Here is a 25,106-nt window from a genome sequence, read left to right as displayed (position 1 = left end):
TGCTTGCCTTAGGGAAGTCCTTTTCTACGTCGTCTGCCAAATGTTGGAGTACACGGAGTGCCAGAAATGGTTCACAGTTGACACCAAAAGTAACGGTTTTTAATTCGAAATCGCCTACTTCTCCGACTTTCTTCCGGAATAAGATTCTTTGGAATGGCGTATGCTTGGGATCGACCCAGATTTTATGGTACATTTTGGTAATATCTGCGCTGAATACGTATTGGAAATAACGCCGCTTCAAGATCTGAATGGTTAAATCAGATTGTAGGACTGGACCAGCATGAAGAAGCTTGTCCCATTTGCTGAAGGGCTAGAGGCATTGAATACCACCCGAAGTTTGGTGGTGGTACTCTCGGGTTTGATCACCGCGTGTTGTGGAAGGTAATAGTTTGGAGAATCGTACGACGGGAGAATTTCTCTCATGTGACCCAGATCCAAATACTCCTGAATGACTGAGTCATATTGCTCTTTTAATGGAAAGTCTCTCAAACGGTTTTCGTTTCTAAGAAACTGAGCTAGGGCATCTCCCGCTTGCGTCTCTAGTGGTGGTTTGGAGAAAATGGTTCTCGCAATAGGAATCGGATTCCTTTACCCTTTTAGTGGGTATGTTCTCCACCTCCCAAAACTTTGTGAGAAGTTTTTCTAAGCCCCTGTCACTCGTTTCGGGTGAAAGCTGATACCCGATTTTGACTAGATGTACTAGAATCTGGGCCGGTAAGCACCCAGCCAAAAATAGTTTCCTGACCTAGGAGAGAACCACAAATGTTTGTGCGCGTGCCGCTCAGCAAAACGGATGGTAAAATGTCGGCTCCTATCAGAACATCTATCTGGGAGCTCTCTAAAAATGTTGGATCTGCCAGGGGAATAGCGGGTAAATCAGTCAGCGAATCTCGTGGGATTGGGTACGACGGTAGCTTCCCGGCCAATTCAGGCAAAACGTAAGCTGCAGTCTCTAGCTGAAGACCTGGCTTATTCGGGGCTCGAATGGAAAAATGGCAGAGCCTGGTCGCCTGAGCGGAAACGGTCTGATTTAAGCCCGAAACTTGGGCTTGGATGAGGCGGAATGGCAGCTTAATTAAGTTGAACAGGCGTTCCGTAATAAACGTAGCCTCAGAACCCGAGTCTATTAATGCGCGAGCCCTGTAGTTCGTGCCAAGTGGCATATGTCAATAATAGCCGTGCCTAGCAAAACCGCTCGAGCACCGGTTGCGAAATAATTCTGCACACCGTGCAGATTTTCTGAACCGTTGGCGGCCCCATGTACCGCTGGATTTTGTGGGCTTGCAGAAGAACTATTTCCGGCAGTTGACCCACGGGAATTGGGGTTGCCTTTATGCAGCAACGTATGATGCCGCGCTCGACATGTGAATCAGCTGTGAGTGCTAGTACATTCACGTAGCTGGTGGCCTCTCGCGAAACAATTCCGGTAAAGCTGCTTTTTCTTTATGTAATTCGCCCGCGCATCCACGGACATCTGGAGAAACCGCTGGCATAAGCGTACTGGATGACTCTCTTTTGAGCACAGATAGCAATTTTTTGGTTTCGTGACCACCTTAGCTTCGAAGGAGTTGAGCTTCCTGGAGACGGGTTGACTCTTAGTGGTAGAGTTATTGCTGTGGCTTGGTTTCATATCCTCAATCGCCTCTAGCGTTCGGTATCGGTCACCAAGAAAGGTGTTCATCTCATCCCAAGTTGGAATGTCAGATTTGGATGAAAGGGACTTCTCCCATAGAGAGAGGGTCAGTTTTGGTAATCTACTGGAGCACAGGAATACCAGGAGACAGTCCCAGTTCTCTGTGGAAATTTTGGAATGAGCCAGGGCGGTCAAACACCCTTGGATTGTGCTCTGAAGATCTTTTAGGGCCTGGCCTGATTCGGAAGTGACGGACCCCAAATTAAAAAGGAGTTTGAGTTGGCTGTTTACCAGCAGTCTTTTATTTTCAAAACGGTCTCTAAGCGCTGCCCATGCTGAATCGAAACCCTCATTTGTGAGAGGGGACTTGGCTACGATTGCCTTAGCCTCGCCGCTAGTTTTAGCCTTGAGATGAAAAAGTTTCTCGACCGGTGTCAACCTAGGATTGTTGACATAGACTGCTGTAGAAAGGTCCCTAAATGTTGGCCACTTTAGATAATCTCCCTCGAATACTTCAGTATCGCATGGCGGTAACCGGCACCCAGACGGAATGTAAGTGGACTCGGTAGCAGCGCTCGTGGTCGAATGCTGCGAAGTGGATCGGTCCATTAGCTCGCTGAGCTGAACCGATAGCTCCTCGTACACCGAATAACAATATTCATATTTTTGGTGCAGAGTTGCCAAAATATCCGCCGCTTCTTCAGTCGTAAGGCTGGAAATCGTGTCTAGACACGCTTCAAATTCCTTCTCGGCTTTGTCCCAGAGTGAACGGACTTGTTCTTTACGAACTTTCGAAATGGATAACTTCCAGAAAATACGGCCCCAAAATTTCGAAAATTCTAATAGCTGAATGTCAACAATGTCAATGTATAGTGGATCGACGCGACAAAAAATATTACGGAATTAGTTCAATTTTGTTTAAAAAAAAACCAAAAACCAAAATGTTAATATATCGCAGTGGCTTCTTAGTTTCCTCGGTATAGATTGCAAGCGGTCCGCTTTTGTTTCCTAGCGTTAAAGCTCCGTGGTCTACTTTGGAATATGTGGAAACGGAACACCAATACAAATTTCAAAGTTTTCGCAACAACTATTTTAACGTGCGAGGAAAATATCGCTGCTGTGGAAAAAATAATATTCTGCAAGATATTTGCAGTCGGTTGCTGCGAAAATGAGCGGTAGGAATGGGAAAATATATATATCGTGCACCGTCACGGCTTGGTCACAAAAAAGTATTTATTTATTTTTATTTTAATGGATGTGAGCCGCCGGTGTGTGCGAATTAGCGCTGCTGAAATAAATACCATGCAAATTCTGAACAGGCGTATCGTGGTGGTGGGTTCGGTGGAAACAGGTTATTTTCGGTAATTTTGTACAATATATAATAAAGTTATTTTGGTATTGTGTATAATATAATTAATTGTGTTGGGTGGAAAATATATATAATTATGCATATATTAATATGTGTATCAGCATCAGGATTATATGTTTTTAATTTGTGTATATATATTGTATATTTTATATTCGGAAATTATAAATGATGTGGGCTGTATTTTAAATGTCGATTTGGAAATGTTTGTAGGGTGTACCGAGAAGGAACGTACGTGTGTATCGTGCTTATGTTGCCTTACGTTACGTTACGTGACTTTTCCCTTATGTACATACGTGGAAATGGATATGTCGATATGTACGTACATTAATACCCAGCGGGAACATTCCTCTGGAAAATAACATATTTTCAAGAAGTTTCTCCATACAGGCGGAAGGGACAAAACCTCATTCACCCCTTACATTTCTTCCGTCTCTGGTTTCAAAATACACGGGGGTGACACAAAAAGTAAGGGGGAAATGAGGTTTCTATGTGGTTTTCCTAGGGAATTTACATTTTCCCTACATCGTCGCCTGCTGAAAGAAACAGGATTTCCAACACTTTCTGCTAAAAGGAACAGGATTTTCAGCACACAAAGAACCACCTTCTCACTTTCCCGGTGGGTAAGCATGCATTAGGATTATGTATATGTGTGTATGTATGGGCGTATGGATGTGTGTTTTAAAATTGTAATTTTTTAATAAATTTGTAAATTGGAGATAATGTAGATATGTGTGTTTGTATGGGCGTATGGATGTGTGTTTTAAAAATGTAATTTTTTAATAAATTTGTAAATTGGAGATAATGTAGAAATTATACTTTTTGGTGGCTGTGGAGCGGTACCGCTCCTGTACGGGCCAGTGGTAGAAGGGGCACCGGCGGGGTGCTTGTTGTAAGTAAGGGCACCGGCAGGGTGCTTGTCGTAGGCAGGGTTATAGCTGTCTGCTAGACAACTATGATCGCTGATGTGCTGGACGAAGAGTAACCACTGCGTGGCTGTCGTTAAAGTGGTTGGGAGCTGGCTGCTGGCAACTATAATCGCTGATGTACTGGATGGGGGCAGCCGCTGCGTAACTCTCTTCCGAGTGGTTGGGGGTTGGCTGCTGGGCAACTATGATCGCTGATGTACTGGATGGGGGCAGCCGCTGCGTAACTCTCTTCCGAGTGGTTGGGGGTTGGCTGCTGGGCAACTATGGCCACCGATGAATCAACTGAAGACTATGGTGAGGGGATAACTGTCCCCCTATGCCCCTGGCCTTAAGCTCAGTGGACGAATGTAAATAAGTTTGACGGCGATGCCGGAGTAAAGTTAACGAGCAGCGTGCTCTTTATTTAAGACATGAAACAGTACTGAATACAAATTCTCAACTTAAAGCTAACAGAAGCTAACTCATAGCGGCCACGCAAAAGTGCTGTGTTTGCCGGCTATGCACGAGCATCCGGTCAAATGCTGTGTCAGCGATTTGGCCGGTGCATGTTACTCGGACAGCCGGTCATCAACTCTGTCCAGTTGACTTTAGTTAACTACTCCCCCCTCAAGATTGAGGCCGCCCTCGGCCGACCCTATTGTGGCAATCACCTCCCTTAGTTGGATCGCTGATCTTCTGGCCCTGGTGAGTCGCTGATAGGTGAGACCGACACAAATCAATGCGCAAAATATTGCTCCTGCGATTAGCGCTACCATGTGTGTTCGATTGGTATTAATTTCTTCTCCGAACTTCTGAATATATTCCAAATTACGTTCACTTAAACGATGAAGGTAGGGAAGACTCAGAGTGCTTCGACTGATGGTGATATTTAGAGAGGGCGAATTGGCTACCCCTGCAGTCCTCTTCCGGACAGTGTCGTGATTTACGAACAGGGTTTCGTTAACGGTGGCGAGTTCATCGAAAGTGACAAGGTGCGTTCCATGTACCCAGACGCTGGTTCCGTTGTCTACCTGCACTTGGGCTGACCGGTCATTGATGATGATGATTTCCTCGTCGACGTAGGTGATTGGATGTAGATCACTTGGATGGGTCTCGCAGTGCGCTATTCCACCAGCATGTAGCTGTCTTGCGCACGAGCTCTCCGCCGTTAGTCGACAAAAGGTGACTCCTGGTGCCACCGGGCAGTTCTTAATCGAGTGGACTTCTCCGTTGCACTCGGCTACTGTATTACCAACTAATCGTAACATCACATTATGGTGTGCTATGGGGAAAATTGTGATTTCTTACATGCTAGTTTGACCTTAGGAAATTTAATGATGAAGTGTAAAATGTTATCGGATTGTAGAACTTTTACGGACGCAACAGACAAAATGTCCCTTATGGGAGTGTCGGTGGGCTTCTCAAGCCAAACATTCTCTAAGTCTGCGTGGTCTAATATATTGGACTAACCATATTAATTTTTGCAAGTGTGATCGCAAGTATTAAGTTCTGCAATTCCATCATGATCATCCTGTTCCGAGCAAGCAATGTCTCGTATAAATGACCAGTGTCAATTTGTGAATTTTTAGCTGATTTCAGGATTTGGTTGACTGTTGCGGTAAGCTTATTAAATTGATCTTATACTCTATTGTTAATTTCCACCTGTCTATTGTTTGAGTTAATAAGATGCAACTCAGTAAATTTGATCTTTTCTAAATCTTCTGCGTCTGGTGTTCCTGCCACGATCTTTAATGCTGACCCTAGAAAATCCAAACTTCTAGCCACCCTATGGTGTACGCCCAATGTGTCAAGTAAGTCTCGGAGATGAGCGGTATCCACGCTCAAAAGCTTTTTCATGTGCGATAGGGGAAACATTTCGCTCATGTTGTCCGTTTCCTCAACTACGCGCCTATATTCAGACAGATTTGCCGAGTGCCTTACGAACGCATACTCTTCCCAAACCAGGATGCGACCATCAATGATGGGAATGTATTTCGCCTGGGAATAGTCAGTTATGTGGGTCGACGCCGTAGTTAGAGACAAGAGGAAGAGGACGATTTCGAACCTGTGAATGAATTCGAAGCTATATTTTTGTTTATGACAAGGTTGCCCACCACCAACGGAAATTAGCCTAAACTTAAAAAATATGTTTTACCATCTATGCCTATAACTATTAAAAGTTGGGCCAATTGGCTACGAAAAGAATTAAAAATTTGTGCCAAGTGGCTAAACAGAAATAAAAGACATTGTTTTTCTGGTTGGTTAAATTATTTCAGGTTGTCTTTGTGGACCACCCTCCCCTTAATGAGGACCGTGGTCCCCATGTCCGCTTCCACAGTTTTCTCCTCGCATAATGGTGAAAGCTTGTTGCCTAGCCTTTTGTTGGATTTTACCAGGACTTTGTTGCCAACCTTGAACACCCTATTTTGCCTAGAAGCATTTTCCCTTGTTCACAGCTTGTCCTGGGCCTGTTTTATTTTATCCTGTATTTCGTACTGTGGATCACTTGATTGTGTTACAACTACGTCGGCTGGCCTCTTGTCGATGAGCGAATGGATAGACTTGTTGTATTTAGCAGTGGCCAGCAAAATCAGTTCAACGGTGTCGCTGATGCCTTTGTCGATTTTAAGACATCTGGCCAGCTCTACCAGAGTGCTGTGGAAGCGTTCCACTTGTCCGTTCGAGACGCTGTGGAGAGGCGGTGCATTCGAAATGCTAACGCCGAAGTGATTTTCCAGCACGGCCAAAATGGTGTGCGAGTTCAATGATGGCTCATTGTCGCAATATATGACTCTAGCTGAGGGGAAGACGTTAAGTAGTTGTAACAGAGCCGGTTTAAGATCCTCTATGGTTCTAGAGGGGATTGGCTGGACCATTGCAAACTTTGAAAATTTGTCAATGCATGTCAGAAAATATTTCTTATCTGTGGAGAAAATGTCTATGTGTAGCATTTCTCCCACCTGAGATGGAACTGGCGTTTCGCCGAGCTCGTGTTTCTTTGGATGACGGTCGTATTTTGCCTTAGCGCAGGTTTTACAGTTAGTGACGATTTCGTTTGCTAACTTGGTCATTTTTGGAAAGTAGTATTCTGAAAGTACTTGCTTAACATTTTCCTGCGCTGACCTGTGAGCTCTATTATGCTCGGCTGTGAGGATTTCCCGTCTTTCATCGACTGCAAAAATATTCGTAACACGGTTCTTGCAATGCCAGAACTTGGTGGCTGGGAATTGCCGGACCAATACATCCTGAATCATCGCCAGCGTGTGAAGATCGCAGCGAATGGCGTTTACGCCTTTTGGGACAATCGCGTCTGCAAGCTCCTCAAGCAACGACTCCTTGCATGTGAAGTCAATGCTATGTCGTCTCTTGTTTCCGAAAAGAACGAAGCTGCGTTTAGAGGAAAAGCGTGCTTCCTCCAGAGTTATATGGTTTTGAAAGCAGTTTAATGGCTCATCCGTAGTTTCAATGGTGTGCGTGAGTGACATTTCACTGTGAATAGTGGCCGCACACGAATAAGCTTCTTCCTGCTCCACAACGTTAAGTTGCTGTCTGAAGAGGGCATCTGCGACGAGGTTATCCTTGCCGGGCTTATAAAAGATTTTAGCGCCGGACTCGTCGATGCGAGCTTTCCACCGTTTGATTTTCGCATTTGGATTAGATTCTGCCACCGCAAAAGTCAATGGTTGATGATCAGTAAAGATGTTTATATCTTTGACTGCATATAAGTAGTGACGCAGCTTGGCCAGTGCCCAAATTATGGCTAAGAGTTCCCTCTCGTTTGTGGCGTAGTTAACTTCCCTATCTTTCAATGTCCTTGAGATCATTGTTATTGGGCGTCCCTCTTGGGACAATACTGCCCCAATGCCATAGGCCGAGGCATCTGTCGTTAGATCAAATGCCTTTTTGTAGTCGGGGTACCTTAGCATCACGTTGTCGGATGCCAAGATATTTCGTAGTTTCTGGAACGCTTGTTGTTGCGCGTCACAGAACTGAACCGGAATGTTTCGTGACCTGTGTCTACTAACTGTTCCGTTTTCCCCCTTCAAGATGTCCGATATAGGCCTTGCTATTGCTGCGAAGTCCTTAATGAAACATCGATAATAGCTGGCTAAGCCTAGAAATGATCGTACCTCAAAAATATTTTTGGGTTCCGGAAATTCTTTTATGGCCTTTACCTTTTCTGTGTCTGTTGTAGCACCGTTACAGGTGACTTTAAACCCAAGGAAGCTCACACTTTTCTTAAAAAATCTGGACTTTTCTCCCGATACTCTCATGTTCGCATCGTACAAGCTCTTAAGAACCCAATCCACGTGCCTAATGTGAGCGTTCTCATCCTCCGAAAAAATGATTACGTCGTCAACGTAAACATAGCAGAACTTGCCGATCTGCTCCCGTAGGATGTCGTCGATGGTCCTCTGAAAAATGCTGCCTGCATTTTTGAGGCCAAGCGGTAGTCTGCGGAATTCGTATTTCCCCCCATTCACCGAGAAGGCAGTTTTGTCACGGTCTTCTTTCGCGAGAGTAATTTGATGGTAGCCGGACTTTAAGTCCAGCGTTGAGAAATACTTGGCCTTTCCCAAGTTTCCTAATATCATTGAAATGTTCCCATCCTCATCGATTCCCTTTTTATCCACAACCCATATTGGGTTATTATAGGGGGAGACCGATTTTTGGATTATGCCGTTTTTAAGCAGATCGTCAATCTCTTTGTTGACGAAATCCGCCGCCCCCATGGGGTAAGGGTACAATTTGGTGTAAATGGGCTCTTCATCGAGAGTCCTGATGGTAGCTATTACCGACGTATTATATGGCAGGGCTTCATTAGGGTCAGCGAAGGACTTTTCTCTGTCCTTTAGCATTTTCTGGAACGCTCCCTTTACTAAAGGAGGTGCCTCTGAGCAGTCCACTTAGTAAAGTTGGGCAGGTGTAAAATGAAATCTGTTCCACCACTGTGCACCATTTAAGTTGACCTGAAGCCAAGCATAGTGATACCCCTGCCTGTTTTAACAGGCAAAATTTTTGGACGCGCCCGTGTCAATGAGGAACTTCATGTTCACCCCCGCTACTCTGCGTCCGATGACGGGTAGCAGGGATTTTCCCCCAAAAAATTTAATGTGTCTGAGTCGTACTCGTAAATTGAGTCATCGTTTATTCCCGCAGCTGCGACAGAGGCAGCATCGGCATATGATTTTACGACTTGTTCGTCGTTCTGAACGACGTGATTAACCCTCTGTTGTTTCTTTGGGTTACCCGTGCGATCGGAAGTTGCGGGTCTTCTTTTCTGATAAGTAGGGACTTGAACAGGGTGGATTACCTTGGAGACAGATGGATCTACATCCATGGGCTCCTGCGTATTTTGAAACTTGTTGTTGCGCGGCTCATTATGAACCTGCGCTTTGAACGTTTTGCTATAGTGCGGGTTTTTGCCGGCACTATTTTGTGGCTCCGCCTGTGCGGGTGTCTTGTCCTGTTGACGACTTTGAGTCTTTGGACTTGACTTCCGCTCCTCTTGGCTTCTTGCGAACGTAGTCGCGAACTGATATCTCTCGTGGTTTGATTCCACCTCTTGTGCCAGGGCTAGGGCCGATGGCATATCCTTCGGCTTTGCCTAGAAAAGCACGTCAGTGAGACTGCGTTTTAGGCCCGAAATAAATACCCTTAGCGCGTCATCACGGAATTTTTCACATAGAATTTTCGCTATACTTTGTTCGTAGGACATGTTAACCTTGTTGGTCAATAAGGTCAGCTTTTTCTCAACCTTATCATAGTATTGTAATAGGGTTAGGCTACCCTGCCTGAGGGTGCCTAGCTCTTGTTCGATGACGTGCATCGGTTATTTGTCGCTGTAAGTAAAATCAAGACGACTTATGATCGCGTCGAAATTTAACACAGTTCCAAATGAGGATAGTACTGCGTCGGCAGGTCCCCTAATTTTGCTTTTAATAATAATTACTGCCTGATAGTGGCGCGAACTACCATTATATCGTCTGAATATGTGATATGCGGCCGTGGCCGCCTGTCTCCAAAAAACATACGCTTCTTGTGCCCCCGCGAATTCGGGTAGGCATATGACTGCGTCGAGGGGCTCGCTACACTGAACGTCATCCCTGATTTGTATGGCCGCGTATACCCTAATTTCTGGGGCCGGCGCCGGTGCTTGGGTTGCGGCGGGTGCCACGCGTAACTCTGCCACTTCGCTGGCCAGTGTATTGATAGTAAACCTTAGTTGTTCCTCCCTTTGTCGATTTAAGCCGGCCTGCTCTATCAACGCATTGTCAATTGCCGCCTGTATAACCAGCCTAAGTTGATCGGGATCCATCCCACTACCTGCTGGGGGGTCTATTCCCGCGTTTATCGGAGTTGAAGCCCGAAGGAATTCTTCGTTATCGGAATCTGAATCGCTCGGGTACTGGTCAGTGTTTCTATACTGACGAAATTGTGCACTCATGGGCTTAAATACCCTAACGATATGCGAACGTAAGCAATTAAACAAAAGAACAACAAAGACAAAAAGACAACGAGGAATGCGGGGTCATATTTCTTTAAGACGGCGAACGGGTGGTTCCGTTCACTAAATTCAAAGCTAGCGAATATAGTGTTAATAGTAATAATAAATTGATATGAATTATTTGGGGTATAACGTAAATAAGAGCGTTGCGTTGTATAACTCTTGTTGGGAAAAATTTATCTGCAATACCTAAATCGTCAACGAAATTCTGATTCCAAAATTCTGAGTCCGTTGTAACTCTTTTATTTATTATTTATTAAGGCATTGATTTTTCACATGGAGTTGCAGAATTAGTTTATATAAGTAAAAAGTTATTGTTATTTTAAATTAAACAAATTAAAATTTTTTTTTTTTTTAATTTAAAATAAGTTTTTTCCTTTCTTAGAACATATATATATTTTTTTAACGTTTTTATAACCTTGTGCAGATTAGAAAATATTTACATAAGGGGCTCACTTACATGGGGCATTGATTTTTCACAAGGAGTTGCAGAATTAGTTTATATAAGTAAAAAGTTATTGTTATTTTAAATTAAACAAATTAAAATTTTTTTTTTTTTAATTTAAAATAAGTTTTTTCCTTTCTTAGAACATATATATATTTTTTTAACGTTTTTATAACCTTGTGCAGATTAGAAAATATTTAAATAAGGGGCTCACTTACATGTTTTTTTTCTGTGTGTGTGTGGTGTGTTCCCTCAAATTTATTCCAAAATTAATTTACGTTGAGCGCCAATTATACTTTTTGGTGGCTGGCCCGGCGGCGGTACCGCTCCTGTACGGGCCAGTGGTAGAAGGGGCACCGGCGGGGTGCTTGTTGTAAGTAAGGGCACCGGCAGGGTGCTTGTCGTAGGCAGGGTTATAGCTGTCTGCTAGACAACTATGATCGCTGATGTGCTGGACGAAGAGTAACCACTGCGTGGCTGTCGTTCAAGTGGTTGGGAGCTGGCTGCTGGCAACTATAATCGCTGATGTACTGGATGGGGGCAGCCGCTGCGTAACTCTCTTCCGAGTGGTTGGGGGTTGGCTGCAGGGCAACTATGATCGCTGATGTACTGTATGGGGGCAGCCGCTGCGTAACTCTCTTCCGAGTGGTTGGGGGTTGGCTGCTGGGCAACTATGGCCACCGATGAATCAACTGAAGATTATGGTGAGGGGATAACTGTCCCCCTATGCCCCTGGCCTTAAGCTCAGTGGACGAATGTAAATAAGTTTGACGGCGATGCCGGAGTAAAGTTAACGAGCAGCGTGCTCTTTATTTAAGACATGAAACAGTACTGAATACAAATTCTCAACTTAAAGCTAACAGAAGCTAACTCATAGCGGCCACGCAAAAGTGCTGTGTTTGCCGGCTATGCACGAGCATCCGGTCAAATGCTGTGTCAGCGATTTGGCCGGTGCATGTTACTCGGACAGCCGGTCATCGACTCTGTCCGGTTGACTTTAGTTAACTTATGTGGGATGGTACAAATTTCAGTTTATTTGGGAAAGTAACAGAATGTTTTTCAAAAACTTAAATGAATGAATGTTTCTTGATTTGACTTATTTAATTTCACAAAACCGACTTCTTTTCGGAACGCACTGGACAACCTCTTTTCTGCTCGACTCGCTGAATTCTTATCTTCGCGTCGCTTCTTTTCGCTCGATGCTTTTTAAAATAATGTACTCGATTCTCTTTAATGTACTCGATTAATATTTTATAGTATTGGATAACAAATAATAATAAGAGCGCAATTCAAAATCAAATTAAGGTACTGGGCCTAAACCGTTGATATCGCTGTTAATCTTACGCTGCAAGGGTGATACACTTATACTAAATTCCCCAATCCTACATTCGGCCATCCTACAATTTTATTCGCCCCTGAATAAACTCCATTTCTTCATAAACTCGGCTGCTGTAGTTGTTAAATTCGGCCCCTCATGGTTTCCTACTTTTTGTACTTCGTAGCGCCCATGTTTCATCTTCTTTGTGACCTTATAGGGTCCGAAAAACTTTGGTCTAAGCTTCATGCCTACTCCATATTGAGTGCGTTTTATACCTACGAGATCACCTAAGTTGTAATCTGTTTCAATCTTTCTTTTTTCATTAAACGTTTTCCTATTCTCCTGTTGTACCTTCTCAATATTTTCCTGAGCTGTTCTTCTTATTTCATCTCTTTCATCATTTAGTTCATCGATTTCGATGTCATCGAAGAGCTTTCTAATGTCATCGTCCTTCTTGCGCATATTTAATCCAGTAAGGATTTTAAAGGGAGAGTATTTCGTCGTTCTTGGAGGTGTGTCATTAAGAATTTGTTGGATTTTATCCACGTGACAGTACCAGTTCGCTTGGTTGTTCTGGCAAAGTTTGCTAAGCATGGGTATAACAATTTTATGGATCCTTTCGACCTGTCCATTGCCTCTTGGCATGCCTGTTGTTATGTGTAACAATTGGATTCCTTGGTCACTGCAATAGTCCTTAAAGGTACTGGACGTAAATGCGGTGCCTTTATCTGTTACGATGCGCCGAGGGTTTCCAAAAATTGCTGATTGCTTTTCCAGCCTGTTCACTACCTCGTCAGTGCCTGTTGATCGCGTTGGATATAACCAAACGAATTTGGAAAATCCGTCTACCACGGCTAAAATGTGGTTGTACTTCTTTTTGGTTTCGGTAAGCGGACCGACATGATCAATATGGTAAGTACCCAGAGGTTCTTGGACTTTGTCAATTGGCGTCAGCAATCCTTCCTTTTTTCCTCTCTTTGAATCTATAATCAAGCACTCTACGCAACTCTTGACGAACCTTTCTACCTTGTCTTGAATGTTCTGGATATAATAACATTTTTCCACTAGCTCTCGAGTCTTCTTAGCGGCGTAGTGACCTTCGCGATGTACAATTCCAATTATTTCTCCATGCATGGATTCTGGAACGACTAGCAGCTCTTTTGTAACATCTTTATAGAGAATGTTGTTTTTAACGAAAAAATCCTCGTAACTCTCTGCGCTATCTAGAACTGTTTTTACGGCTTTTATCCACTCGTCTTTGTTCTGTGCTTCTCTTAAGCGATATTTTGTCGAATCTTCGATAAGAAAGCAAGTTAGGCGGCTGAGCGCATCGACGTGTTTCATCTGACTTCCCGCTCTGTGCTGTACGGAAAACTTAAACTCTTGTAAGTACATAGCCCATCTGGCGACTCTTGGTGGGACATCGTCTTTTTTCATGGTCATCGCAAATGCTACGCAGTCGGTGACAATTGTAAAATTGATTCCCAACAGGTAAATGCGCCACTTCTTAACAGCGTTGATAACAGCTAGTACTTCAAGCTCGTAGGCGCTATATTTTTCCTCGCACTGAGTAGTCTTTCTACTCATAAATTCTACTGGGTGAAGTAGTTGATCTTCTGAGTCCTTTTGCATGAGTATTCCACCAAATCCGAATTTACTCGCGTCCGTATGAACTTCAGTTACGGCACAAGGATCGTACAGTCTAAGAACTGGGGCAGTGGCTAAAAGACTCTGCAGATTTTCAAAGCTAACTAAGCACTGATCGTCAAGCTGAATATGTTTCCCGTCACGCGACTTGTCGGTTTTGCGAAGTAGATCAGTTAAGGGTTTTGCTTCTAGAGCATAGCCTTTCATGAAACGACGCAAATATGATGTTAACCCCAAAAATCGCTCAAGTGCCTTTCTGCTTTGCGGTGCTGGGTAGTTAACAACTGCCTTGACTTTGTCCTCTGTTGGAGCAATCGTTGCGTTTTCGATTAGGTATCCAAGAAATGTGATTTTTCGCTTTAAAAACTGAGCTTTCTCCCACTTGATGCGCAACCCTGCCTTAGATGCGACTTCTAAGACTTCCTTCAAAACTGATAGTCCTGATTTCTCATCTGCTGTTGGTATGATGATGTCGTCCATGTAGACGACGATTTTGTTGGACTGCATGAGATCTCTTAGCACAGCACCTACATAGCGGCAAAATACTGCGGGGGAGTTGCTTATACCAAATGGGACGTGCGTGAACTCATATTGTCCGTTATGTGTTACGAAGGAAGTAAACTTCCTAGACTCCACTTCGATTGGCACGTGAAAAAATCCGTTGGCTAAATCTAGGGTGGTAAAAACTTTGGAACCCTGCAAACGATCTAGCACGTCATCGATTAACGCCATCGGAAAGTTGTCCCTTTTGATCTTCAGATTGAGTCTCCTATAATCGCAACAGAAACGTTTCGATCCATCTTTCTTTGACACTAGCACCACAGGTGATGCGTACTCTGAGCAACTTGGAATAAGGATCCCTGCATCTAGCCATTCCTGAACTTGTTTTTCGATTAGAACCCTATTCTCGTAGGATGTTCGCCTCGGATGTTGAAATATTGGTACATCATCTTCCAATATTATTTTCATCTCGACTGGAGACCTTATTGTCTGTTTCGGTTCGTATCCTGTGATAAGCTTTTCTACTTCAGATTTTTTGAGATTATCCAAATGACTCAAATCGATTCTGTCAACTACGCTTTGCTCCTCAATCATCTCTGTGACGCACATCGCCTTGAAAGTTTCAGCAAATACAACTTCGGTAGTTTTTGCAATGAAGCGAATTCCATTTGTGCTGAACAAAATGTCGACTTTCTGAAGGATATTGTTTCCAATGATAGCTGTATACTCTAACTCATCCCGTTTGACTACGTGGAAGGTTATTGTAAAGCTGATATTGTCAACGAAAACATCTAGGTCAAAACTTCCTATGGTTATCAATACACCTTTCCCAATGCCTTTGAGATGTTTGATCTCTTTCTTAAGCTTACAACCTTCGAATTTTCTGAACACATCATCTCTCATGAGGCTCAGATCGCTGCCAGAATCTACCATGGCTGTAAAAGATATATTCTGAGCGCTGAAGCTTTTGTAAATAAGACCTGCTTTTGGGGATACATCCTCAAGGACATTCGTTGCTTCCGTTTTGCCTGAAGATGACTGCACTGTTTGGAAATGTGCCCAGTTTTGTGGCATTTGTAGCAAATTACTTCATCTACGCATTCTTTTGCAAAATGACCCTCCTTTCCACACTTGTAGCACTTTTTTGACGAACTGTTCTGAACTTTCTTTGCTTGCTTTTGATTATTGTGCTGATATACTTTTTTTTCTTCCTTATGTATAGCGTGGCCTCTAACTTTCTCATAGATTTCAATCTCAACCTTTAAATCCTTTACCGTTTTGGCTCTATACAAGCCAGCTTTGTTTGATTTGCTGTCAGGGACTCCTTCGATAAAGTAAGATACCAAACTCTCTTCCTCTAGCTTAATAGGCTTGCTCAGTTCCATCAGACTGTACAAATACTCCAAGCATGTCTCTGTTGCTTTCTTCTCTCTTTGCCTTAACATTTTGTGAACATCGGCTGAACACAACTGCTTTCCAAACTCCTTCTGTAGCTCAGATTTTAGGATATTCCATCCACGCACTCCTGTCAAACTTCTAATAAAAAGCTTAGCTGCTCCGCTTAAAAGTTGTTTTGCGTAGATGTACTTTTGTAAATTATCCCACCCAACTGTTATAGCTACATCCTCAAATTCGATTAACCAATGGTTAATGTCCTGCTGATCTGATCCCGAAAAACTTGAAATGCTATCCTGAACGTCTCGCAAGGTAAACCTAGAACTCGTGGGGTTGATAGCATCTTGGAATTCAGTACTCTGTGAACCAACCTCGCTTGCATTATCTTCCTGATCAACATCAACAGCATCTGACACCTGGAAATGATCTAAAAGTCTATCTTGCAATATGCTCTTCCTACCATCTGTACTCAAGCCCAACTCAGATATCTTTTCTTTTAGTAAAGGTACTGTCAGCGATAAAATAGTTCTTGCGTCCATGGTTACGATAAGATGTCGTTCACAGGTTTATACTTATTCTCTACAAAAACAATTTACATAAACAAATTTTTGGCGAAATGTATATAAATTTAAATGAATGGAAAGAATGTACTCAAGTTTTCGTTGCAGCACTGGGTAGCGCTGTGGACTTCGTCAGCTGTTTCACTCTCAGCAAGTTGGCACTACGTCTTGGTATCACCTTGGCTTCTCTGCGCCCTCGTCGGCACAGCTCTTGGAATCACGTCGTCTTGCAGATCTTCTTCCAGCTCTTCTCCGGCAATGCTTCTCTGGTTTGGTGCGATCTCTCCTGGCAGGACCGTTTCTGTTGGAGTCTCTCTGTTAGACCCGATTCGATCCGCCTCTTTGGAAGCAGCTTCTCGTAGCAGAATGAATTTCGTCTAGTTGGTCTTCTCTGGTAGCCCTTCTCGTATAGGACTGCAGGACTTCTTCTGGTGAAGCTCACTCGGCAATGATTCTCGTGTAGTCCGTCTCTTAGCAGGAGTTGCAAGTTGCAAAATTTCGACTGGCAGCGCTTCTCTGGTAGCGCATCTCTGATAGCCCTCTGACTGGCCCAAGAGCACCTCTATTCGCCAAATTGCTCTGGTAGCACCTCTATTCGCCGCTTCTCTCTGCTGGCGCCACTTTGCTCGTCTTGAATACGTCTTGATTTATTGCTTCGTAATATCCACCTCGCAAATACATGGTTAATTCGACTCCTCTTTGATTCACAACTCGGTTATAAATTGCAACGCCTTAGCCAATATGATGCACGCCAAAACTACTCGTCTGGTTGAAATTTTTGTTGGTGTCGCTTTACTTTTGGATTGTTGCTAATAGTCGTCTCTTTCTCTCATCTGGCTTTGCGAATTTAGCGTCCACTAATACACGTAAAGCTGCAATCTCCGCCAATTTTCCGACGAGTGCGACTTGTCGTTGATCACACACGTGAAAATTTCGCAAGAAATTTCTAGAAAGCGTTGAGAAAATTCTAGGCCGTTTTTTCACCTCAACTTTGCGATTTTTCCTTCGGTTTGTAGAATATTTCGCGGCTCACTTTAAACCAAGTTTATTGTATGTTAGCGCATACAGGGTACATTCACTTTTCTGAACTTATTCCCGGACGAGCCCCCATTAAATTTGTGGGATGGTACAAATTTCAGTTTATTTGGGAAAGTAACAGAATGTTTTTCAAAAACTTAAATGAATGAATGTTTCTTGATTTGACTTATTTAATTTCACAAAACCGACTTATTTTCGGAACGCACTGGACAACCTCTTTTCTGCTCGACTCGCTGAATTCTTATCTTCGCGTCGCTTCTTTTCGCTCGATGCTTTTTAAAATAATGTACTCGATTCTCTTTAATGTACTCGATTAATATTTTATAGTATTGGATAACAAATAATAATAAGAGCGCAATTCAAAATCAAATTAAGGTACTGGGCCTAAACCGTTGATATCGCTGTTAATCTTACGCTGCAAGGGTGATACACTTATACTAAATTCCCCAATCCTACACTTAGATATGTGTGTTTGGGGGAGTTCGGAAATATATACTTATAATTGTATTTTAAATTTGTAATTTTAAATATTTTGGACGTTGGATATAATGTGGACTGTATTGGAGTATATTGTGTAAGTGTTCGCAGGGTGCAACACGAATGGAAGTGTGAATGATTTTCCTTACATTAAAGAGTTTACATCAGGATTATTGTATGTGCGTATGAACACGAATATGTATGGAAAGTGGGAAATATGAAAAGCAAACCCGGAAAATGGCGGTCGTATGAAGATGGAAATGGCAATACGAAAAAGAAGCCGGAATATGGCGATCGTATGCACAAATGGAAATGGCCGATCAGACAGATATAAGAAAATTGGGTTCTTGGGAAATATCTGACTGGTCGGCAATGGAATAATGGAATATTCGTACTTATCTTGAACTTGGAACTTGGAAAATCCGCCGGTTGGACGCTGGTACTTTAAAATTCTTCTCCTGGTTTACAATTATCTGGTCGATGGATCATGAACATCCGGCTCGAAGGACCATGAACTGGAGTGGGGCGGGTCTTCCAACTTCGGCTTGGGTGATCGTAGGGTAGGAAATAGACGGCCGCAATGGGTGTTTTAACGTTATAAAAATTCCACGGTTTATTTCAAAAAACTTCACTGGTCGACTTTTCGGTTACACTTGAAAATTAGAACTAACTTAAACTACTGAGTGGAAGTTCCAAGAGCCGCTTGGAGAGCGGAGTGGAGACACTTAACAGTGCAAGAGAGCGAGACGCGAGCGGTCTGGAAGAACTGCTCTCTCGAATGTCAAGGCTCCAGGGCCGGTGGAAGGGGAACTGGAAAGGGCCGCTTTGGCGCGAACAGTCTCAATCGGCCTGGCTGAAATAAATTTAATATTTTGATTAAGTTAAACAACTAAGTTAGTACTGAAGTACTATTTATACAACCATTTAATGAACACCTCACACCATTTACCACTGGTAAAGATTAAAAACATTTCAAGTGCCACTGAAATGCAGAATTTGTGTTGAAGATAGCATCCGGAGGCGTATATTTATTAATGGCGAAAATATCTGTGGTACTAACCTTTGTAACGCTGAAATAAAGATTAATAAAAGACAACATTTATTCTATCAGTCCCCTTTTTATTGTTTTTTAGATTAAAATGAACTATTTTCACTTTTTTTTCGTTTTTTCCAACAAATTTAAAAATGATGTGACCCTGCATCATATACTTGATAATATCCAAAATGCAAGATGCAGATAAATTTGGTATAAATTTCGTTGCAAAGTAGGGTCACACTTTGCCGCCGAATAAATATTTCGTTTAAACAATACTTTTCCGGGACCGTAATCATTAAAGGTTACGTATATTATAGGTATATTAGGCATTTTTCGTGTTATTAATACTACCAACACGAATTAGTATTTTTTAACAACACTTAAAAATGGCTTAGGACACGATCTGGCGATCAAATTATTTTATGTTACAGAAAATCTTTGAAAATGTATAAAATATTGTTTTATAGTTTATAGTTTTATAGCTTTCTTTGTAATTTAATGGCAATCCTTGATAATTGTGTTCAAATATTTTAATCGTCTTACCGTGGCTTTTCTTTATAATTTTTTTTTAATCCCACATTCATTCTTATTATTTGTAAACATTTTGAGTAAAATAAATTAAAATCATCAATAAATATTATGATTATAGACATTATGATTATAATTATTTAGTTTAATTTAGTTTATTAAAAATTAATAATATTTTTTCTACGAATTTTAAAATTACTAAAAATTAAAACTAAATGTGAGAACAAGTCTTTTGGTTTTGGTGTAAGTCATAGGATTTTTGAATACTATAAGTTGGTGATTTTTTTGTTAAAAAATATTATAATCGTAGTGCCACAGAAATCACACAGCGCATAAGTGGCCTGATATTGATGCTACTCAGAAACCCACCCCCATTTAACGCTCAGAAATTATCTATCCCTACACTGCCGCCTGCAAAAAGGAACAGGATTTCAAGAACACAAAAACCAACTTTTCACTTTCCCGCTGGGCATATCTACATATCCATTTCAACATACATATGTGCATAAAGGGAAAAGTCGTAGCGTGACGTAAGCACGATAGCCCACATACGTAATTTCGCGGTACACCCGACAAACATTTCCAATTCGACATTTAAAATACAGCCCACATCATTTATAATTTCCGAATATAAAATATACAATTAATACTCCCACAAACAAATATATCCACAAATTAAAAACATATAATCCTGTTGCATGCGAATTAATACGTACATATGCCCGTCCTTCGCAACATATGTACATATAGGAGAAACGCACATACGTTCACCCAGCACACCCTACAAAATTTTAACATCCATTTATTTTTATATTATACATTTGCAAAATAACTTGTTTCCACCAAACACAATTTATTATATATTATACATATAACAACATAACTGGATTCCACCGAACCCATCACTACGACACGCCGTTCCAGAATTTCCCACCGGGAAAGTGAGAAGGTGGTTCTTTGTGTGCTGCAAATCCTGTTCCTTTTAGCAGAAAGTGTTGGAAATCCTGTTTCTTTCAGCAGGCGACGGTGTAGGGAAAATGTAAATTCCCTAGGAAAACCACATAGAAACCTCATTTCCCCCTTACTTTTTGTGTCACCCCCGTGTATTTTGAAACCAGAGACGGAAGAAATGTAAGGGGTGAATGAGGTTTTGTCCCTTCCGCTTGTATGGAGAAACCTCTTGAAAATATGTTATTTTCCAGAGGAATGTTCCCGCTGGGTTGCATGACATTTATTTCAGCTAATTCGCACACACCGTCGGCTCGCACCTATTAAAATAAAAATAAATAAAATCCTTTTTTTTTGTGAAAGCCCTACCGCTCATTTTCGCAGCACAGCAACCAACTTGCAGAATATTTTTTTTCCAAGCCAGCGTTATTTTTCCTTGCACATAGTTGTTGCGAAAACTTTTAAGTTTGTATTGGTGTTCCGTTTCCACATATTCCAAAAGTAGACCGGAGCTGCAACGCTAATAGGAAACAAAAGCGGACCGCTTGCGATCTATACCGAGGAAACTAAGAAGCCATTGCGAAATATTATTTTTTGTTTTTTAAACAAGATTAAACTAATTCCATACGATTTTTTTTTGCGTCGCTCTACTATACATTGACATTGTTGACATTCAGCTATTAGGATTTTCGAAAATTTGGGGCCGCACCTGTATCTTCCGGAAGTTATCCAATTCGTCGTTCCTTTTCTTTACGAATCAATCCCGGTTTTCCGGGCGGGTCTAATTATTACAAAGCCAGACAGGTTTGTCCAGTTAACCCGATTTCGGGAATGCCAGGAGACAAAACAATGTTATCAGTTCCGTCTGCAAATAAAACGCTATCCGCATCTCCTCGCGCGCGCACCTTAAGCCCAGTAGCCCCGAAATCAATAACAAAGGCAAATAGCGAAACTTCATTAGCGACCCAAGAAGGCAACAAGAAGTTGTCCGTTCCTACGAGCAATCATAACGATTGTCTCTGAGTCCACTCACGCCTAATGTTAGGTCACAAATCCAGTCCAAGTCCATAAAGTCGCTAGCAACTCGTTCTCAGGCAAAAATGAGCAACGAAATTGCAATTGTAGCCCTCGCGCGGTTCATCACGGTGTCCGACCATAAGAGCCATTTCAGAGCGACTATTGAATCTCCAGGGCCGTCACCTCCGTCTGTCAACACCTGCAAAGTCCGTAAGGAACAAGTCCGCTCGCTATGGGACAAAGCCGAGAAAGAATTCGAAGCGTGTTTAGACACGATATCCAGTATTACGACTGAAGGGGCGGAGGATATTTTGGCAACTCTGCACCGCAAATATGAATATTGCTGCGATTTGTGCTCTAAGGAGAGTCACCCAGTGCGGTTGTGCCCTCGCTTCATTCAGATGGCAATCGAGGCGCGGGAAAGCTACATAAAAAAGAAGCATTTATGCTTGAATTGCTTCGCGAGAGGCCATCAGCTCCGGGATTGTTCCAGTACGCACAGCTGTTTCGTATGCTGAGGGAGACATCACACGCTTTTGCATCGAGGCAACCCCTTTTCCAACAATCAAAGTTCCTCTGGATATGCGAGACCTAGATCCGATCCTCCGTCGGGAGGCTCAGACATTCCCAACGAACACTCAAATCTACAAGTCTGTTTTGCCTCATTATCAAAGGCAGTTCTGTTGGGCACGGCAATGATTTATATTTGCCACCTCGGTTTCGAGCACGCGCTCTGATCGACTCGGGATCTGAAGCGACGTTCATTACGGAGCGTCTTTTTTTTAAGTTGGTCAATCTGCCGTTCTGCTGCATTCAAGCTCAAGTGTCTGGTTTAAATCAGACCGTTTCTGCCCAGTCAACACGGCTTTGCCATTTCTCCATTCGTTCTCCTACTAAGCCGGGTCTGCAGTTAGACACCGCAGCGTTTGTTCTGCCAGAACTAGCAGGCAGATTACCCTCACATTCCATTCCACAAGATGTCCTGAGAGATTTACCAAACCTTCAATGGGCAGATCCCACATTTCTCCAGAGTTCTCAGAAAGACGTTCTTATCGGAGCTGATATTCTTCCATCCGTGCTGCCTAGTGGCACAAAGACCAACATCTGCGGATCTCTTTTGGGCAAGAGACGATCTTCGGATGGATGCTCACTGGTCCAGTGTCCATGTCCACAAGCAACCGAGTCTCAGCCTTTACGACTCAAGTTAGATAGACAAATGAGGCGTCCTTAGACAAACTTCTTACTAAGTTTTGGGAGGTGGAAGATCTACCATCAAAAATGGTAAAAGAGTCCGATTCCGTCTGCGAAAATAATTTTCTGCGAACCACAACTAGAGACACGAGCGGGAAGTAAGTAGTGAGTAGTCAGTTTCTGAAAATAGAGAATCGTTTAAGAAGAAACACTCCATTAAATGAGCAGTACAACTCCGTGATCCAAGAATATTTGGATTTAGGCCATATGAGAGAGGTTTCGCCCACTCATAATTCTCCAAACTACTACCTCCCACATCATGCCGTGATAAAGCCCGAAAGCACTACCACGAAACTGAGGGTGGTATTCAACGCTTCCATCAGTAAATGGGACTAGCTTGAACGATGTGCTTCATTCCGGTCCAGTCCTCCAATCTGACTTGACGATTCAGATATTAAAGTGGCGCTATTTCAAGTATGTCTTTAGTGCGGACATCACGAAAATGTATAGGCATATCTGGGTCGATCCAAAGCACACGCCCTTTCAAGGGATTCTATTCCGAAACAAGGAAGGTGACATTCAAGATTACGAGCTAAAAACCGTAACATTTGGTGTCAATTGCGCGCCCTATCTCGCCATCCGAGTGCCGCAACAGCTGGCTGATGACGTCGATCAGCAGTTTCCAAAAGCCAGTCACATAATCCGCAACTTCATGTATGTTGATGACGTTTTAGCAGGATCGAATTCTCAACAAGAAGCTCAACTTACCATCCAGGAGTTGGTAACCACTTTGAATTCTGACGGTTTTCCGCTTAGAAAGTGGACTTCCAACCAAAAGGGGGTTTTAAAGGACATTCCAAATAAGCTTCTTCTCCATGCTGAGTTCCTGAATATTGATGCCGAAAGCACTGCCAAAACTCTCGGCATTCGCTGGGGAGCAACCACCGATGAGTTCTACTTCGTGCCCCCAGAAATATCCGTCAAGTCCTCCTATACTAAAAGAGAAGTTCTCTCCCAGATCGCAAAGCTATTCGATCCCGCTGGATGGCTTGCTCCGTTCATCGTCCGGGCCAAAATTTTTATGCAGGTGATCTGGCTGCAAGAGTTAGGCTGGGATGACAACCTTCCCGACGAAGTGAGCCATAGATGGAAAGTGTTCCTGCAAAGTTATTCCGATCTCGATCAAATCCGTATTCCGAAATGGGTCGGTTACCAGCCCCAGGTGAAAATCGAGCTTCACGGTTTCTGTGACGCTTCCCAAAAAGCCTATGGGGCTGCGCTGTATGTCAGGGTTGAAGTCGGTCTGCAGATATTGACTAATCTGCTTCCGGCAATGACCCGGGTTGCCCCTGTGAAAACTGTATCCCTCCCCCGACTCAAACTATGTGGTGCCCTACTGCTGGCAGATATGGCATCCACCATCCTTCCAAATATGCTGTCAGATAGATCTGAGATTTTCTGCTAGACAGATTCCACCATTGTGCTGGCATGGTTAAAAAAACCAGCCTGCTCCTGGACCTCATTCGTAGCCAACCGCGTAATCAAAATAGCTCAAGCTACAAAGATTGAGAATTGGTCACATGTGCGATCAGAACACAATTCTGCCGACCTTGCTAGTCGCGGCGTGTTCCTGCGAGAGTTGGGAGATAGCACCCTCTGGTGGCATGGGCTCCAATGGTTACAACTGCCCAAACCTCAATGGCCGGAAACTTCGGATCCACACCCAGTCACTGATTTAGAGCAGCGCGCTGTGAAGGTTCATTTCGTAAAGCTCCCCGTTGATGATTTCCTTGAACGTTAGAACGTTGAAGAGTACGCGCTCGAGCTTCGATTGTTACGAAGTAAAAGTTCCATACCCTCATCAAGCCAAATTGCTAATTTATTTCCATTTATAGACCAACATGGCCTCTTAAGAGCATGTGGTCGCTTAACTGCCTCCAAGGTCCATCCTGTAATACTCCTACTACAGCTCTCGGCTATCTCGTCTTCTTGTCCAATTCACGTACCAGATTACGCTTCATGACGGCAGCCAATTAATAGTGCGCTTGGTACGATCCAAATATTGGATTCCTAAAGTCAAGAATCTGGTAAAGGGCGTGGTGAATTCATGCAAGGTGTGCACCATAAGAAAAGACTGAAAACCCAATTAATGGGCGATTTTTCGACTAATCGAGCCTCTTTTTCCAGGCCATTTACTTACACCGGCATCGATTACGCAGGTCCCTTTGAAGTAAAAAACTACACAGGTTGAGCATGTCTCATCACTAAGGGATATGTGTGTGTGTTTGTGTGCTTTTTTACGAAGGCCATCCATTTGGAACCCACCTCCGATCTTACAACTGAGAAGTTTCTAGCAGCGTTTGCGCGTTTTGTCGCCAGAAGAGGTTGTCCTCAGCGGGTCCATTCCGACAACGGCAAAACCTTTGTTGGTGCCTCAAGTATTCTTTCCCGTGACTTTCCGAAAGCACTAAAAGAAGCGGTGACTGATGCGTACAGCCACCAGGGACTCGTGTGGCGTTTCATACCCCCAGGAGCTCCGCATATGGGAGGCCTGTGGGAGGCAGGAGTAAAGAGTTTTAAAACTCTGTTT

At 43.0% G+C, this 25,106-nt stretch overlaps 1 protein-coding gene across 1 annotated transcript; it reads right to left on the bottom strand.

The window, feature by feature from the left end:
* Positions 1–252: 252 nt before the first annotated feature.
* LOC138911821 (uncharacterized) lies at positions 253–2,242 on the bottom strand. The gene is made up of 2 exons (XM_070211970.1): positions 1,396–2,242; positions 253–539 (listed from the first exon to the last, which is right to left on the bottom strand). The coding sequence occupies exons 1-2, from the start codon at positions 2,240–2,242 to the stop codon at positions 253–255; spliced, it is 1,134 nt and encodes a 377-aa protein (XP_070068071.1).
* Positions 2,243–25,106: the final 22,864 nt, after the last annotated feature.

The sequence above is a fragment of the Drosophila takahashii genome, chromosome 2R (assembly GCF_030179915.1).
Source record: "Drosophila takahashii strain IR98-3 E-12201 chromosome 2R, DtakHiC1v2, whole genome shotgun sequence".
Taxonomy (NCBI): Eukaryota; Metazoa; Arthropoda; class Insecta; order Diptera; family Drosophilidae; genus Drosophila; species Drosophila takahashii.
Note: the sequence above shows the minus strand (reverse complement) of the source record. Positions and strands in the feature narration are given on the sequence as shown.